Source organism: Morchella sextelata, assembly GCF_020137385.1.
Source record: "Morchella sextelata strain SCLS chromosome Unknown scls_17, whole genome shotgun sequence".
In the NCBI taxonomy this organism is placed as follows: Eukaryota; Fungi; Ascomycota; class Pezizomycetes; order Pezizales; family Morchellaceae; genus Morchella; species Morchella sextelata.
In genome coordinates, this window is record NW_025408632.1 from 1,100,841 (window position 1) to 1,119,961 (window position 19,121).

The following is a 19,121-nucleotide window of genomic DNA, read 5'->3' on the forward strand; positions in this document are numbered from 1 at the left end:
GCGCCATAGGGACGTCTATGGACGGATTCAATTGTGAGGTCTGGATTGGGTCGGATGAGATGGGACTGCGTAAGATGGGATCGGACTGGGTTGGGTTGTGTAGGATGGGATCGGACTTGCTGGGCGACGATGGATGGCCACGAGGGCGCACGGGTGAAGGGTCAAGGTGAGATGTCGTCAGGATTGTGTATGTATGTAGATGGTGGTCACGTAGTGTAGAGTGTAGGACTAAGGAAGATGGTGCATGGTATGGAGGAAGGATGAATTGGTAGTGGATAATGTACAGTATCGAAGTGGTCAAGTTAAGAGCATAGAGAACATTAATGGGGGCAGTACTATGTTGTCTAGTGCTGCACTCTCATGAATAGTACAGAAAGGCTAGAAAGAAAAGGAAAAGAAACAAAAGAAACCCCCCACCGGCAAACCCAATCCAATCAATCCATCAGTGATCATCGTAAACCCCAATATCACCATCAATATATAAAGTTAGTTTATAAAAGAAAAGGAGGAAACAAAAGAAATAAAGATAAAACCAATCCTGTTAAAATAAAACATAAAAAATAAAGTTACATCCAACAAATGAAATAATCAAACAACCCAAAGAAAACCCCCAAAAATCCCACACAATCCACAACCCCGAACCCAGCAAGAAGGAGAAGAAGCGTATCCCCGCCATCAATCCCCCCTCCGCACTCCCACACAACTATGACGAAGACTTCGACACCTGACTCTCCAGATCCTTATCCCCCGAACTGTGCGTACTATGGCTCTCATCCACCACCACCGCCGTCGTCCTCACAATCATGCCATCCGGAATAATGATATGCTCCTGACTGCCACTCATGGACCCCAGCTGCGTGTGGCCCCCCGTCACAGTGGTGTTCATCGCCCCGTTCTTCATCCGGTCCATCGAGTACGAGTGCTCGCTGTATCCCTTCTTGTACCGCGAGTTGACGGCGCCACTGAGTCCGCCGCTCTGGTCGTGCCCGCTGTACCCGCTGCCCAGCATGCGTGGGAAGTACTCCTTGACGAGAATCTTGAACGACGGGATGGAGGCCGCGAGGATCCCGATGTTGATCTCAATCACGGACCAGTACATGGGCTCGGCGATCACCCAGGTAGGGTCGGCGTCCGTTAGCATGGGGGCGACGTAGGTGATGCGGATGATGGACGAGATGCAGGCACTACGCAGACAATCTTATTAGCACCTCCAGAGAATTAAAGAAAGAAAGAAAGCCATATCCCATATTTCCAGGTATACTCACAATCCACCCAAACCAAGAATAGTCACCAATCCGATCTTCTGGCGCTTCGGCAGCTGCAGCTTCCACAGCATGGGCATGGGCAGCGTGTAGGTGAGGAAGTCGGTGAAGATGTTGAGCGCGGCGTTGGCGAGGTAGAAGGCGTTGATGTTGATGCAGCGGCCGCCGGGCAGCGTGCGGTCCCACAGGAACTTGATGGGCGCGCATTGGAAGATGCAGGCGCAGACGTTGGAGGTCGCCTGCGAGCCCACGATGAACATCATGAAGAAGGCAACCCGGCGGAAGGTGAGGGAGGGTGTCAGGCGCAGGTACAGCGCCAGTGCAGAGGTCTTGATGAAGCCGAGACAGGCGTTGTAGAACATGGAGGAGGCCCAGACTCGCTGTGAGCGGTGTTAGTAGGGTGTTTGCTTTTGAGTTTTGGGAGGTCGGTTTGGGGGATTTGGTTTGTAGGGTTTGAAGTTTGGAATTTTGGGGAACTTACTCTAGTGTATGAGGGCAGGTTCTCAACGGGGACGGCGGTGAAATGTTTTCCTAGGCCTTTGTTGACACAGAGGATGACGCATATTGAGAAGCCCCAGGAACATAACTGGAGGTGGGTTTATCAGTCATTGATATCTTTAAAGAGCACGAGTCTTTTATATAGTGGGAGAGAACTCACTGCAGCAAAGCAAATAAGAACTGTAGAAACATTGGTTAGCTTTAATTCTTGTATTGGATATGATATTGAATGTCCGGAGATTTTTTTTAATGACTTTGGGTACGTAAAAAATCAAAAGAGAAGCTTACTATCATCCATTCCCATGGCACGAACAACCCATAATCTCGAAAACATCCGCAGCCCAATCACAATAGCGGTGAGAACCATAAATATCGTACATACTGTATTGACTATTGGCCCCTTCGATTCACTACTGTAGTTGAAGTCGACAACCTCAGCTTCGTTTGTCATCTTGATTGTCTAAAATATATGTGATATCTCAGGCACCGATCTCAATTGTTGATTACTGTCTCTCTCTGGCTTGCTGGCTGACTGGCTGGTTGGTTGGATGCGATGCAAGCTGGTGGTGTTGTCGATGCCTCCTAGATCCTCTCTCTCTTTGGAATATATTTCAAGCCAGCACTGGGTGGTATCCACACACTTGAATCCCAGGGATTGGCTGTGCTTGACTCGACTTAATTGCCGGGCTGCCTGCTTGTTCTAATACCCTTTCTCTTGGATGAGGTTGGGGCTGCCGGGGCTCTTGAAGAAAAATGTGTCTGCGCTATCTAGCTCGTTTCTCTAAGAATTGTTCCTACATGGAGGGGAGATTCTATATGTATGTAATTTTGGGACCCTCGACTCTTTCCCGGCGGCCCTCCCCCCCCCCCCCCCAACACACGCCGAATTGATAGACAGGCGTCTATTGTAGGTGGTCCCCTAGCCTGGTCGTGTCTTGTCCCATACCTAGAATACTAACCTGCCCTACCCATATTTCCAACTAACTAACATTATTTTGCAACTAACTAATTCTATAACTTCATGTATATCATTCTTTTTTTTTTTTTTCCGATTCACAGCCCTTCCACCCCCCAATTGAGTATCTGCCTGGCCTGCCCTCAAATGCCTTGCCACTCTTTTTTTTCAGGTTTTGCGAGGAGATGCGCGCCCAAATTTTGGCAGCCGTGCTTGTCTCTTTTCGTCTACCGTGGTTTGCAAAAGCAGATCGTGCCGTAATATTTACCCGTGCCCACACTATGCCCGTCCGGTGTCGTAAACCACACACCCACACTCACTCGCTCGCTCGCTCACACACATGCACGCATGCATACCCACACACCTCCCCCTTCCCCGGCGTTCGAAAAAAACACTCGCTTCAAGTATCCCAACCTACAACCAGTACTTTTTGATTCGTGAGGGCCGATCCTAAACTCTTTCCTGTCACGCGAAAGAAAAAAAAACCACCGACGACGACAAACGGGGCTACCGCGGTTGCTCTATGTTGCTTGTTGGTTAGTATCTACCTAGGTTCTAGAGACGAGACTGGCCCCGATTGTTCTCCGTGAAGTTTAAATTTGTTCGGTTTAGTTGCAATTGCGCTAGCTATCTAGATCATTGCCAGTGCACTGCTCGAACTCGTATGTACTCACTCACTTCCTCGCGTGGTATCCTAGGAACCGAGGATTTCACGATGGTAGAGTAGATACAGTCTTAGTACATGCTTAGGCGGACTTACTCTATTTGAATCATGATGAAATTTCCGTAAGTGCGAGTATGAGGGCATATACCTGGTAGACCCGTGTCCTATTTGTAGTGTGCGTTGATCAAGCTGTTTGAGAGCAAGCAAGCAAGTAACGTCCGTCTATCCGTTCAGCCAGATGCATAGCTTAGGTTGACAAAGTCAAACACAAAGGAGAATATATTTCACTGCCTCCTCGGGGATTAATTAGTTACGCAAGTCAAGGCAAAAAAGAAAATAAAAGAAAACGAGATGGATTTCTTTCCCTCTATCCAGGTTTCATAGTCTAGGTATCTGACGTTTACATGTATCGTGCTCTTTACTTCTATAGCTATACAATGCAAGAAGAAACACCTTGGATGATGGACCCCTATACTTCCTCCTCCTCCTCTATGCTCAGGCAATAGGACCAATTGAGTATTTTGGGTACCTTATGACAGGGACAGCCCGTAACCCCGGATTTGTGTTTTCCTTGACACCAGTATTCTCAAGCCGTTAGGCATTGGGAATAACAACTTCTAGGTTGTCCCAGGGATGGTCCTGGCTTTTACCTACATAATACACTTCGTTAACAGGCAGTGTAACAACTATTCTGGGCTCTGAAGAACTTTCTTCCGCCTGCCTTGCGCACTCCTGCATAAGCAAGATGCAGGTTCAACTTCGAAGAGCATCCCCTCGGCCATCTCAACGCAATATGGAATATGGTCTTGGCTCTCCCCCGTCCGATTCCGATTTAGAAAAAAACGTAGTCCAGTCCATCCACAGGTGTCCGTCTGCCCCACGCTGTTAGAATAACTACCTATCCTTGCACTTAACTCACTGCACTCCCCCTTACTAACAATGCTAGATCTAGATGACAGCCAACCCCCCACCCCCGGTAGGTATCTTCCACGGAGGATATCATCAAAACAGAAGCTCGCAAAGCAATGGGACAGCACGTGCTAGAGACATAAAGTTTGCCGAAGACTGGGGGATGATTTGATGGAGAGATCAACAAAACCACAGGCTCTCTGCTTAAGCTTGCTGCAGCTAGAGTGCATGACTGGCTGCTGCCGGTGGTTAGAGTGGAAAATAAAGATCATCCACAAAGCCGCCACACGTCGGCGCGGCAGTCTCTCAGACTCTTGATTGTTAGTTCTCTTTTCTTTTTCTACGGACCTCGAAGAATGCGTTTTTTTTCTCTCGACTTGATTCCCCGATGTTCAGGGTGTTGTAATAGAGCGATTTGGCCAACGACTTCTGAACCTAAATATTTAATTCTTGGCGACAGTTTTTGGTGTGAAAATCCCGCCAAGACCTCAAAATTTGAGCTCAAAATTTGAAAAACAGGGATTGGCCAAATCGCTCTAATATGGTGTTGCGAATTTCTAATCATAGATCCTATAGGAGAGGGCAGATATATGGTTATTGGCCTGTGCAGACACAGATGCGGTTTCGGGCAGGCAAGGTGTGTGTTATGATAGGCCTAGTAAGCTACGCCGAAACAATCTCATCAGATAACCCATCCCCGGTTCTCGGTGATCGACATATCGTTTATCGGACGATAATTCAAAAGGGTCAACTTTACACGCCCAACAGACCTAGACGAGCTAGCTGGAGGGGAAGCGAGCGTATCGTATCGACAAACAATTGGAGAGCTAGAGAAAAGAAGCTTGTTCACATGGCGTCTAAAGGATCGACTATAACCTCCGGATTCCCCCCCCGCAAAAAAATAAAAGTTTCCCGAGAAACTCTAATGTTTTTGTTGTATCTTGTCTCGTTATTTGTTGTTGGCAAACAACGTCAGAAACAAATTTTCTGCAGACGACTTTTTAGAGTCGCAATTGATGTCATGATGAGAGTAGGAGGCGCTGTGAATTAGTGATCCTCTCTCTCTAGATCCCCCTTTAGAGCACACATGACAAACGCCCGCTCCGAACCGCTGTCAATCGGCGGTGGTGCCGCAGCGCCTTGCAGACAAGATCTAGATCCTGATCTGTAGAGTTAACCTCCCACAAACTTCCTTCCTGCTAGGTAATCAGATGTAAGTGTTTGGCACGCACGGTGTTTGTTCCAAATCGGAAGCAGACCGGAGTGCGAATTACTTAAAGACGCACTTACTAGCAATTAACTAACCTCCTATCTTGCTGGAAAAAAAGGGTTTGCCAATGATTTTGGAGTACTTACTTTCTATTATCGCGCAAACGTGTGATAGTTGGTGATTGTCTTGCGGGCACGCTCGAGATCTAGTCACGCAATGATAGGTACGGTCGAGTCCCCATATCCAACTCGAGAGATGGCGATTCACACAGCTAATAATCTCCGGAAAGGAAAAGAATGGTGTCATATGGTCTCTAGATGTGATTATTATCGATAACTGTATCTAATACGAAGACAGCTTCTCCGGTTTCTGGATCTGGCGAATCTGGCGGATTTCAACTGCTTATCAATATGCTGTCAGGGCTTACAGAACTTTCTTCGGAGATTCAATTGTAAGCCCAAGTCCAAGCTCAAGTATCTGATATGTTCTACTCTGTATTTTTTCACATTACGACAAGTGCATCATAGGAAGCGAAAGATCTGAAGCCCTAAATAATCTTGTCTCATGTACGCTAAATATTCGGGCATCGCTCTGAGGAGAAGAAGGAACATTTCCTCTCCGAAACATCTCAACCTGGCAAATTTGCTAGAGAAAAAGGGGGCGTTTCTCTAGACTGGGGTTTTTGCTCGTTTGGCGCACACTAGGATCTAACGGGAGCGGATCAACCCGTTTTTGAACGACCCCCCAAGGATTGAACGTGACACGTCACGCTGAACTTACGCGCTAATTAAAAAACGAAGGCCCGATATTTCAGATGTTCTCGGTGTTTGCTGCGGGGGGTACCTACCATCTTCGGTTGGTGGTGCTCCGTTAGCTGTAGGTACTGTAATTCTCGAATCGAATCTTCAGAGTCAAGTTAATGATAGCCGAGGGAGCTCGGTTGGGTTTTTATCTTTCGGACGAACCATTGATTTGGTAGGTAATTGGCAGTATGCATGTTTGAGTGAATGTCTATCATTCAGTATTTATAGACAGGCATTTCAACTTATAGGCCTCTCACAAATTCCCGAACCCCCGTGTTCACCACAGGTTACCACAATCGGGAATCAATTTATTAAAGTTTTTTTCCGAGTGGGTATCTAAACGGAGATTCCGAAATCTGGGCACTCTCAAGGTGTCCCGCCCCGCCTGTGGGAAGGCATGCTTCTCGATGCTTGGAATTTGCTCACACTCCTCCTAATAATTTCCCCTGGGTTTTCCCTTTTTCGAAACTGTACAGTTACGAGCATGGCCTTGGCAAACGCACATTACCCGACTGGGATAAGCAATGTAGGCCATGTCCGACATCTAGACGCGCTAGATTAGTTGAGGATCCTTTTACATAACGCGTTTACTACATCTGGTCAAAGCAATTATTGCACTGAATTCAGTTCCCATTTCGTAGTAATTTTGAGTACGTCAGTCCTACCACGGGGGCTCAGGGATTGGGGTTTCTCTACATAAGAGGTCCGAGCGAACTGGCAGCACATTCGAGTCTGCACTTTTTGTTCGCCAGTCGACAGAATCACACCTTTCTATAAGGAGCGTGCATAACCCGGACAATAATTTTACTTCCCATCTCTCCTCACATCCACCAGAATCTCGGGGGAGAGCAAAAAGGAATATATGACAGATGGATGAGATGCCTAAATATCTCCTCACAACAAGACTACATATTCCCTTACATCGAGGTTTCCTTATAGCAAGGTGACTAGTTACTCCTGAGTCCTAGTGCCTCGATCTACGAGTGTAGACCAGTACTCTACTTTAGCTGCACAAGTCTGTAGCTTGTATAGCACACTCTAGGGCAAGTTGGCAAAGGGCCATGACCGGGCTGCCTGAGAAATGGAAACCAGGATAGCCCACCAGAAAAGCGCATTTCTTAATGTCCGGATCTCGGAACTGTAACGTCTTGCACTCTCACTTGAGAGGCACGACTTAGGCCATGGCTTGTCAAGCACTAAGTGCTGAAGGCCAGTGGATTCGGTTACAGATAATTCGCTGGTTTCAAATCGGACCGGGAAACTACTTGCAGTAAAGCAAAGGTTGCAGCATATCGATCGTAGTAGTAGTAGGAGGGAGTAGTACATAGGTAGGTAGCCCACATTTCGGACTACCTAGAGGTACCTATCTACAACCCCCATTACCAATCCAAGATTGTTAGGGTACGGTATAGCTATAAGTATTAGAACTTTCCCCGCCCAGTTCTTGGGAGAAATAATATCTCGGACCTCCTCACTCCTTCTCCTGTTTAAACCCGGGGTCGTTGTTGCTATTTCCCATTCTTTTTCTTGCAGAGTTTCACCATCAGAAGCACCCTTGCTTTAATCCCTCACGCGTTTATATCTGGAAAAGCGGAAGAATATTGTGAATAATGGCAAGCTCTCCGTTGAGCATATTATACTCCACTAAGGAGGGGGTGTTTACCAGTATTGTGGTGATCATCGTTCTTTCCATTGCAAAGAGCATTATTGCTTCCCGATACTTTCATCCTCTATCACAATTCCCCGGCCCCTTTATTGCCAGTTTCTCCAGACTCTGGATCGTCTACTGGAACCTCCTCGGTGTGGAATACCTTAAGGAATATGATCTGCATAAGAAATATGGTGAGGAAAAACCATTTCCCCGTTGTCAAAAGGAGGATTGAGCGTAATACTCATATTCTTTTTCCCCGTTAGGCCCCGTTATCAGAATCACACCCACGATGTTGCTCGTCAGCGACCCTAAGATGCTTCCTGAGATCTATCATCGCAGGGCAGACAAGGCCGATCACTACGTAACAGGGTCCTTTGGAAAAACCCCTAGTGTCTTCAACATCCAACCTTATGAGGTCCATGCTGCTGCGAGAAAGAGAATTGCGCAACCGGTAAGTGATCCGAAAGTATTCAGAATAGTCATCAAAGAAAAACTAAAATAAAATATGACTGGTGAATCACTTCTAACCCGAGAACAGTATAGCATGACTGCAGTTAAGCCCATGGAAGGTCTCATTGATGCCCGTATCGTTGAGTGGACGGACAAGTTGGAGAAGGACTTTGTCAAGACAGGAAAGAAGATCGACTTTGCTCCTTGGATTACGTATGTCTCATCCACCTAGTCCTGTTTGATTTAATCTGGACCCTTGACTTGTTTGTTGAGCTTGTTTACTGACTTGGCTTGTAGCTACTTTGCATACGACGTTATTTCTGAAGTTGCCTTTGGAAAGCCTCTGGGTTTCGTTACTAAGGGTCTTGATATCGACGGTCTCATCCAGTCCTTCCACGATGGTCTTCCTGCATTCGGTTTCCTGTGTCGTCTTCACCCGTTCACAAAATGGATCAAAGAGACCTGGGTTGCAGATGCCTACATGATTCCCAAGCCCGGTGACAACACCGGTATCGGAAACATCATGACCTTCCGTGACAATCTCATCGAAGAGCGCATCAAGAACAACAACGACCCCGACAACAAGGTCGAGTACAAGGATCTCCTCCAGAAGTAAGTCTCCTGCCCCACACCACCATCATCACCACAATCCACTGATACTCCATAGCTTCCTCGCTGCGAAGAACAACGATGGTAGCCCAATGCCCATTGAAGACATCAAAGCCGAGACCCTCCTCGTGCTCCTCGCTGGCTCTGACACCACCGCAACTTCCGTCCAAGCCCTCATGGTCGACCTCCTCAGCAACCCCCGCTGCCTCGAGAAGCTCATCGCCGAGATTACCGAGAAGGACGCCGCTGGCCTGCTTTCACCTATCCCAAAATACGACGAAGTCCTCGAGCACCTACCCTACTACTGCGCCTGTCTCCGTGAGGCCATGAGAATGACCCCCGCCGCACCAAACATCTTCCCCAGAGTCGTAGCCCAGGGTGGTCTCAACTTGTACGGAAAGCACGTGCCAGCCGGTTTCGAGGTCACTGAGAACCCGTGGATTTCGCAGAGAGACAAGACCGTGTACGGCGAGGACTCCGAGACCTTTAGGCCCGAGAGATGGCTCGAGGACCCGAAGAAGGCACAGGAAATGGATAAGTACGACTTCACATGGGGATTCGGCACCCGCGTCTGCTTGGGGAAGAATATTGCGTTGATGGAGCTCCATAAGGCGCCTGTGCAGGTAAGCTAAGCGTTAATCCCTACACACCTACGCCCCTTGTCTACATACATTATGCGCTTAATACACGCACACACATTATTCAGAGGATTTATGCTAATGAGGTTACTGTCGCTTGCAGTTTTTCCGTCTCTTTACCCCAGAGCTCGTTAACAAGGACAAGCCGAGTACCTACGTCGTTGCTGGCGGTGTATCCTTCCACAAGGACCTGTGGCTAAATATCAAGAAGAGACAGGTTTAGATGAAACGTACTTACGGGGACGGGGCCGTGGAGTGAACATGAGATTCTTTTCTTTTCATTTGTCCTTTTTTTTCTTCTTTCTTTTTTTCCTTTTTTTCCCTTTTTTCTTCTTTCGTTTCTTTCTCTCTTTAAATTGGTTATTTGGTTTTTTATTCTTCTTTATTTTTATTTTTTATTTTTTTTGGTTATTTAGATTATAGGATGGGGGTACATAGGATTGGAAATGGACCGGTAACTACTAAACTGCATAAGTATGTACTTTTTCACAACAACCATATATAGCTTCAGCTCAAGCTACATACTTCGTTTTCCTTTGTTCTGGCGTGTGCATGTGTTAATAAGAATAAATACTCAATCTGTACAAAAAAAATCTTGGTACATCTGTGATTGTAGAAGTTGGCATGTCATTGCAATTAACTGGTGGCCCCCACACGGGGATGGGGGGGATTGACGTTCCCTACCCCCAATCCCATCCAGCCAGCCAGCCACATCAGCCCTTCCCTCTCCCCTACATAACGGATGTGCGTGACAATAAAAGCCCTGCCTGTCTTCACGCACATAAGCGACACACAAGCGAGCATTGTGTGACAACCTACGTTACGATTACGAGCAGTGACAATGCATCCCTGCTATAGTTACATAACTTACTTACTAGATGTAGCTACAGAATCCCCAATCCCAATTAACTACCCTCCTTATCCCATCTCGCTTCTCCTCAATGGGATAACTCTAGATGTACCTTTGTAGAGTAGATTAGATAGTACGCGTCCATCTACTCTACCTAGGTACATATTTAGGCAGTCGGTAGAGCTGTTCCGAGCTGAGACAACGGAGATATTGATGCCGCGATCGAGGGGGTCTCGCATCTGGCCGGCCAGTAAAGTAGAAGAAAGGAGTGAAGGAGTGGAAATCTTCTTTCATGGTGGTACAGATGGTGTATGTAATAGTACAGTGAGCCTAACGATGAGGTGAAACTCCGTGCTTCGCAGAATTCTTCCGGCCGGGACGGGAGGGCAGGCAGGATGTTATAGTATTTGTGTCTGCCGGCCAAATGCGATGCCGATGTGACAATGATAGATGTAGCTACTGTCGTTCATGGGGTATTGACGGACACTGGACCGTATTGATGGACAAGCCAAAAGAGAGACATCCAAGCCCAGTTTTGCCTTCAATTATTGGTCAAAAGGCCCCTGTCCGTCAACACGGTCCAGTGTCCGTCAATACCCTGTGAACGACAGTACATGATGAGTACGTAGTCAGGCAGATAGAGGTACTCTACTCTAGGCACCTGGCAGACTACACAGCTAAGGCACCGTGCGTACGTTGCGGGTATCAGAGTTTCTCCTGAATCGTCAACTGCCGGCCGGCCGAGGGGGGCTAACAACTAATAAAATATGTGTAACTAATCTACTAAGTACCGAGGGCGCTACTATATTAGGCTATAGCTAACTACTTATTGTATGCTCAACCAACCACACAACTCACACAACTAAACTACTAATAACTTGCTACATACTCCAATTATTAACGACTTGCAGGACAGCGACGAAACCAGCTGAACATCATGATTCAAACCAGGGTCCTTCCAACGGCGCACAGACACACATATCAAAAACCGTTCCTCCTCGTCCCAGGAAAGTAAAAAGAATCGAGAGATTCTACAGCTTCGCCGCGGGCTTGCTGTGATCATCCCCTTTCCTTTGTTGTCGGTGGTGGTTGACAATCTCCAGCGCCCCCATCCTGTACTCCTCATCGCTGCCCGTCCCCTGCACCTCCTTCCACATCTCCTCATACACATCGCCCCCATCCCGCCCCAGCACAATCCCGCCCATATCAAACTGCGTGAACGCAAACGCATCGCTCATGGCAACGGCAGTGCCAACGTCCATGCGTGCCGTCACGGCATCGTCAAGCGCAGCACGTAGCAGCCTGCTCTGTGCGGGGTCCACAAACCCGCTCTCCAGCAGCTCTGCAAGCCCTGCGACGAGCCGGGAGAGTGCATTAATATCTCCGAGGAGGCTTATTGCCGTTTTCTCGGCCGAGGGGGGTAGTGAGGACACGGCCCGTTGGAAGGCGGAGGTGATGAAGACGTCGGCGTGGGCGTCGGTCACGCGCCGGCAGTCCCAGCTGTAGCTGGACCAGTCCTTTTCGCCGCTGGCAAGCTTGAGGCCGAGATCAAGAACTAGGAAGGCGGCGCGATGCTCTAGTGCTGCAATTTGGACGGAGGGTGTAAACCAGTCCTCTTTTGTGGTTGCGGCGGCGCGGAGGAGCGTGAAAGTTATGGGTGGTAGTAGGGTACTACGTAGGTATTGGCTGCTAGGCGGAAGAATATAATTGCTATCGGTCCGTAGTTTTGCTGCATGTTTGAGCAGGGCGCGGGCAGTTTGTTGTGCGATCAGGTAGTTGTCACCTAGTATTTGCATCATCAGATATCACTCGGGTTTATATATCTCAGGTTGGGTATACCTTCGTAAGTTTGCGAGGGAACAGCATTGGCAAACAGAGGTCCGATTCCAGACATATAGCTGAACCCATGCCCACCGAGACATAGCCGGGCCTCCTCAATACCGTGTGAGGACTCGGTGCTGACTTTACACTTTATGGCCGTGGAGAGACTATGCATCTCCGCCAGCATGCTAACATCGCCACGCTTCACGATGGCCTCATTCATTTCATGGTACAATTTAAAAACCTCTCTACTCGCAATGATGTTTGCGTACGCCTGTGCAAGTAGTGGGTACAGCCGGTACTGGACGGAGGCATACGATATGACCTGCCGCTCCTGCTCCGTCGTGCCATCTGAAAATTGCCGCCGGTGCACGCAGTACCGGATTGCGATTGTGACGGCACGCGCTTGCAGCCAGGATACACTTAGTGGGACTTGTGCACGCAGGGCGACCATGGAACCATAGGAGAGTTTGGAGTGCTTTGCGGGGATGTATTCGCCCGCCGGAGTCACTTTCGAGTAGCGGCTCAGCATATTCTCGAGAGGAATGCGGACAGTATCGAAGCGGACATAACCGTTATCGACCATGCTAAACCCGCCGAATGCTTTTGGCCCGATTAGGCCGACGGTGATGCCCGGGAGGGGCTCGTGGGTTGTAGGTGATCGAATCGGAACAATGAATAGGTGTGTCCCGTATGATTTATATCCGCCCGGGCTTTCGGGATCGGGTAACTGCAGCTGAGCTATAACCGCGGCGTGATTTGCCTACAATGACCATCTCGTTAGTTTTTCTGTATCCAGCTAGTAAAAGACACCGAGACCGATATCTCACCAGAATCCCTAGCCCGCCCATCCACCACTTTGTGCTTTCCACCCCTGGAGAGTTGATGACAAATTCTTTTGCTGCCGGGTCATACTGTGCGGTTGTTTGGAGGCCCTGGACATTGTTCCCATGCGACAGCTCAGTCTGCGCGTAGCAGCCAACAACCTCGAGGCTCTGGCATCTGGGAATCCATTGCGCCTGCTGCTCGTCAGAGCCCTGTGCGAGGATCACGGGAGTGAAGGCGGCGCTGTGAAGCGATATGACGAGCCCGTCGTCTTGGAGGCTGCAGGCGAGTAAGAACTCTTGTTGGGTCCAGGAGTGGGTGTCGCGGAGCTCTAGGAGGCGCTTGGAGATTTTGAGCGAGAGGTGTAGGAGCTGAGAGGTGTTGAGGAACGGTCTACAATTAAATGCCAATCAACGACTGTATTCTGAGCTTAAGAGGAGCCGTTCTAAATACCTTTTAGACTTGACACAAAGCGGTTCCTTCTCTAGTATTGCCGCAATTCTGGCACGGGCTTCGCGCTGCCCGTCGTCGTAGAGGAGACTGCCGATTTGCCATGTATCGAGGCTTGAACTTGAGCGCGCGGTTTCTAAGTCGGTAGGCATCTTTTTATTCCTGTCTTGCTCGTGGGATATATGGGAGGAGATAGAGGTACGTGTAGCTGCATTGTAATATTGGCCGGTTATTATTATTGTTACATGTACCCCAGGTCAGCCCCAAGATCGCTTGGGCCGGCCCGGCCGCGGCTCGATCGCGAACCCCACATTTCGGTGACACGTGCATGGGATACAGCTTGGTCTAAGCTCGTGGACAAACCACTTGGACGTAGGTGCATATATCAATCCCAATCGATTTCTCAGGCGATTCAGGATGTCGGAACCTAGAGTACAGGTTTCGCTGCAATGCACTCTGGCTGGGGCTCTTGTCGTTGGGTTTTCATGCCATTAACAGTGTCAAGTTTGGAGCTCTGACGATCTGGATACATATCATCTATCATCAGTAGCTGAAACAAAGTATGGCAGGAATTTGTAAGAACTATGTAGAGCACATACATGCACGGTAAAACTTACGTTCGGAATCGGGCAGATTGAAATAGATCACCGCTTGCGAGTGAATGATACTGATGATTCGGAAATCAAATGTTAGGCCCAGAGATATATACATGTACTTTCGAGTATGTGCAAGAAAATATTAGACGAGCAATATACTGTTACGGGAATTTGATTATCCGCGTCGTATGAGATCAAAGTAAGCTAGAGTACACGTGCCATTTATCATCTTTGAAGACATACTGTCCACTACTAGTGTTTTTTTTACGTGTTCTGTACCCCGCTTCATTAGTCTCTTCGTGTTTCCCTTCCATTTTCTCTTCTCTTTCTCCTTCACCCAACGACCATCTTGTTATCTTCATTCCATCATCAGAGGCCTCACCTGTGATCTGTCTCCTTACTATACAGTTTGCGTAGCTTCTGGCAAGTGTCAAAAAAGCCTGTCAGGCCAAAAATAAATCTTGACTATATTGGTGAGCTACGATTCCATCTCTTTTACCACTTAGTTTGAGATCTAAACTAATGGTCTTTCACATCTTCGGTTGTTTAGATGGGGAGCCGAATTCACCAACGTAACAATAGAAAAGTTGATATGGATTTTTTTATACAAAAGGTCGTTTCTCCATCAACGTCTGGTGATATTGGCAAGACCGAGGTCATTCTGCCGCTCAAGTCCCTCGCATTCCGCGGCTATAAATGTTTGGGGATGTTTTTATCTCCCCGCGACGTTGAAAATTTAGACAAGCTCCCTTACTCAAGCCCGTTTACCAAGAGTCAATTGCCTCTAAATGGCACGGAAATTCACTTTTGCTTTTGCCCAGAGATTCCGACAACTATTATTCCAATTGAAATTGGAGGTTTGCTCGGAGATATTGATAGATTGAAGGTCAAGGAGACCAAATGCTCTCTGCAGAAACAAGGCTGCGAGAAAAAATATCAAAAGTTGGGGGCAGAATTATCTGGTTATAGTGCCAGAGTAAAATTTGACTTTCTGCTCATGCATGGCAAAGACGAGGCACGTAAATTTCACCTTGACGGTGCTTTAATCCTGGATTTGACCCACCCCCTCTTAAGTCTTCCTAATCCAATTTGCTTGATTGGCATGGACTTTATGGTCAAACACCCGCACTTATTATTTGAGACAAGGTTGGATAAGAGGAAAGAACTTTCTTTTAGATTGGCCAAAGTACTTTCTCAGTATAGAAGATACGAAATCCCAGTCAATAATCAGAACGAGGTTATTGTCAGCGTGGAAGATCATCACAACGAAAATACAGAAAACCTTGGATGCGGAATCTTTTTTAAGACTGGATCTGTCTTCAACTCTTTCTGTGGGGTAAGCAAATCAGATATATTGGGCACAGAGCTTAATTACTATTGGAAAGAACGTGGTTTATTGGTAGGTATCTTGAAGGCACTGCAAATTGTGGAGACATTCTCAACCGGGAGAAATTTGAAGCCCGCATCGGTGGTTATCAGAACCTCGAACGCAGACATCGAAAGTATTCTTTCTCCTATTAAAGCTTCATCACAAAATCGCCCGCAGAGTTTGTGGGAAGAAGATTTCGTGGAGAGTGATCGATCTCTGGAAAGAGATTTCCCTCTGGCAATTCGAGATGTGGCTATGTACTACCACGATAATTTTGTCAAACGGAACCCGGGATATAAAATCAAGTATCAACATGTCAATAAACCTGATAATCTCGGTGGAGCACTCTCTGCAAAGCTTTTAGCCATTGCAGGCTCTGAGATGGAAGAGTTTTACATTGAATCTGGATCTACAGGGCTCGAGTGTGAAGGATTGCGAGGTTATCCCAAGAAAAGATGGCCGAGCTCGCGGGGTGCAGTTCCATTGATAAGCCATCCCGGAACCAGAGATAGTTCATTATACGTATCTTTTGGATTTGACGGCTACTATTTTATTCAACGGGAGAGGACTCATATGGTAATGGATCTGGCGGATCAAGCAGGTTCGACATTAATACCCGATGGAAAAAATCAGGTAATTTCGGGGCAAGTTTTGAAGGAGGACAAACACGTTCTTTCTAGAAACCCTGATAGCCTGATAACAGACCCATCATCTCCTACTGATCTCTCGGGTTTTGAAAGTGATTGGTACACTTGGACAAAAGTTTCCGCTGCAGAGTGGGATTTAGGAATGGGCCAGGGACCGAGTAAGATAAATGTGGAGCAGTCGCAGAAAAAAACGAATCAGGATCGTTCAATGAGAGAAAAATCATCCGATTCCTTAGAGAAAGAGTGGATAGAGTCAATACGGAGGGAATATCGAAATGCTAAGGCTCAATCGAAGGTGGGGGGAGAGGAAGTAGTGGATCTCAGTAAGGTGCTTGAGTTATGGAAAACTGGGCCCAACAAGATGATGAAAGCAGTTAATAATGATTCGAAATTATTATGCCATATTGATTGTGGATGTAGAACAGAAGAGGGAGCATGCCTATGCAGAGGACCAAATGGGAGTATCCAATGCGAGTGTGGTCCGCCTTTAACGTCCCCCAAGGAACTGGATCGTTCTCTCCACAAACTCTTGGAGCCAGCTCGACTCACAGATAGGTCGCCACCGCCTAAATACACTGGAGAAGCAAGTTATATACAACAGTGGGGAATTATTAATACACAAAAACCTTCTTGCTGCTCGCAGAAACACCCAAAATGGGCGGAGGAAGATAATGTAGCATGGGAGTCTGTCTGGTGATCTGGAGATCTGAAAGATCCCAAAAGCAAAAGAGGGATTCAAAAGTATATTATTAGTTTTCTCGTGGTCGATGGACCTTGAATCATTTGTAATTGCGAAAAGCGCAGGAAGGTGATGCATTATGCGAAGTAATTGATCAATTGATCAAACTACTTGCATGCTTACATGTATGTAAGCCTAAAATTCACAATCATCATAAAATGCTCTTTTATTTAGCTAGAACTGAGGTGTATCTCATAAATACATAGGTATGTGAGTAGGTACCAATCATTTCCACCTGATCAATGTTTCTCGGGAATAGCAATAAAACATCCAAAGATTACCAATTTCTAAGAAGGCAGATTCCAAGGCCAGGGTTTCTATATATTCCAAGAAAACTGGCGGAATATACCGTACCGCGTATTGAAATTTTTTGGCCTGGCCCGCATCCTGAAAAAGTCTAATACATGTATGTGCCAGAAATGAAGATATCGCCGGATCTCACAATCATGTATCATGCATCATGAGTAATGTAGAACGACTAGAGAACCTATTCAATAGGTTTAACTATTACTCTGCTTGAATGGGGAGAAATGGTTACTTGAGTTGTTCGAGATATTGAGGAATATAGATTATATCTAAGCTCTAGAGACCACGAGTTTCTAACCCTGTACCCGCATATGAGAACATGTATACCTGACGGGTAGTGTGGTCTGCGGGGATGAGCGTCCTTGTGCCCTTGTCTCGAGGACGGACAACGTGCCGGACCTCGAGGACCTTGAAAACAGAGGTCAACGAGGACTAGGTACCTCGAGGATATCCTCAAACCTCGCCTCGAGCGTTCTCGTGGGCCACACTGCTGACGGGCATGAATAATCTTTTGGGCTGGATAGCAAAGTATTCAATGTTAGGCATTTTCATGAGCTTTTTTAATACCTCCGAAGTTCTCCTGTGGAAGATTTTCTTGAGTAAATATGATGCTAATAATAGGAAGATTACATAGATATCGGATAATTGCGCAACTCAAGGTGAGTAGGAGATCTCACCTCAACTACGATCGCCCCATAAACCCAGATCTTGGGATTAGACTCCCGAGATAGATATTGGGGCCACTCTACTCGGATTCAGACTCCGGATCAGCGCTCTTGTCCTTGCAAAAGTGACCATCATCAGTCAGGGTCTGGGGAGGTAATGACTGAAGGAGGCTCCAAGAAGAGTGAACAGAGCAGAGTGAAAAAGGTTAGTGAAACAATTCTTTAGTGCCTATACATAAATATAGCCAAGATTGTCATATCGACTTTGAGAGGAGACCCTAATGGGGACTTGAAAGGTGTCAGGCCCTAAAGCTTTAGAAGATCTCTACCACCATTTCGGGAGCTAGGGCCCATATCAAGAAGGAACAGTCAGCAGCGGCTTATTCCGATTGAAAAGTGTCAGAAAGAGTTGTCTTTGGCAACCTCAACTCTCGCAACAGTACCCCACGACCCGTCAGGCTGGATCGGAAAGAGCAATTTAACACCGCGACTGGGAAGCCTGGATTAAATTAACACAGACACGCTTGGATAAGACAACCTCATCTTGCGGATTTCTTCTATGATGATATATGACATTGCCCTAAAAGCCTGGCCTGATAGTTAGTAGTAGGATACGGACATGCACATGGCCATGATATAGTGGAGAAATAAGGTCTTTCATCATTTACTGCTCGGGTTTGACCAATAAATCGAGGGCTATAAAGGTACTTTCTTTCAGGCACGAGACCTTGAAGTTTACCGGCTAGAATTGCCTTGAGGTCTCAGTTGACTTTCGAGAGTTCTGGAAATAAAATGTCCGGTGTGTGAAGTTGATTTAAAGTGTTGCAGCGAGGCTGAAAGCCGTACATAGCCAGGCCGGATCAAAATGGGGTCTCTGTTTAAACTTGGATTAACGTGGCTTATGCCCGCTCTCGTCGACCACGGATTTGGTGTGCCTACTCTCCACGCTGGGAACGCTCGAATAGGTAAAACTAACTGTAATTAGTTTAGCGTCGTACTCCGACCAATCAGTTGTCGGCAGGTCTCTGTGGGTGTAACTGTAGATCTCCACCCCCTTTCGGTAGGTTGGGAACGTTTTGCCAAGGGTCCTAAGTTGCCTGTTTTGGACAGGGAACGTCCCGCCAAGGCCCATGGCTTTTCATTCTTTACTTTTGACTAACAACCGCCAGTTCAAATATTGTGAGGTTGCGGTATGTCAATGTAG

The 19,121-nt window shown here is 47.1% G+C and overlaps 4 protein-coding genes across 4 annotated transcripts; 2 read left to right on the top strand and 2 right to left on the bottom strand.

Moving 5' to 3' along the window:
* Positions 1–703: 703 nt before the first annotated feature.
* Positions 704–2,211, bottom strand: H6S33_004396 (uncharacterized protein; the record flags this gene model as incomplete). The annotated part of the gene is made up of 5 exons (XM_044835752.1): positions 704–1,184; positions 1,266–1,642; positions 1,744–1,848; positions 1,921–1,940; positions 2,049–2,211. The coding sequence occupies 5 exons, from the start codon at positions 2,209–2,211 to the stop codon at positions 704–706; spliced, it is 1,146 nt and encodes a 381-aa protein (XP_044691134.1).
* Positions 2,212–7,911: 5,700 nt separating this feature from the next.
* On the top strand, positions 7,912–9,872 carry H6S33_004397 (uncharacterized protein; the record flags this gene model as incomplete). The annotated part of the gene is made up of 6 exons (XM_044835753.1): positions 7,912–8,143; positions 8,216–8,403; positions 8,491–8,615; positions 8,700–9,014; positions 9,070–9,634; positions 9,753–9,872. 6 exons carry the CDS (start codon positions 7,912–7,914, stop codon positions 9,870–9,872), a joined length of 1,545 nt encoding a protein of 514 aa, XP_044691135.1.
* A 1,658-nt stretch (positions 9,873–11,530) lies between these two features.
* Positions 11,531–13,747, bottom strand: H6S33_004398 (uncharacterized protein; the record flags this gene model as incomplete). Its single annotated transcript, XM_044835754.1, has 4 exons — positions 11,531–12,282; positions 12,339–13,083; positions 13,151–13,538; positions 13,599–13,747. 4 exons carry the CDS (start codon positions 13,745–13,747, stop codon positions 11,531–11,533), a joined length of 2,034 nt encoding a protein of 677 aa, XP_044691136.1.
* A 1,036-nt stretch (positions 13,748–14,783) lies between these two features.
* H6S33_004399 (uncharacterized protein) lies at positions 14,784–16,904 on the top strand (the record flags this gene model as incomplete). Its single annotated transcript, XM_044835755.1, has 1 exon — positions 14,784–16,904. The coding sequence occupies one exon, from the start codon at positions 14,784–14,786 to the stop codon at positions 16,902–16,904; it is 2,121 nt and encodes a 706-aa protein (XP_044691137.1).
* Positions 16,905–19,121: the final 2,217 nt, after the last annotated feature.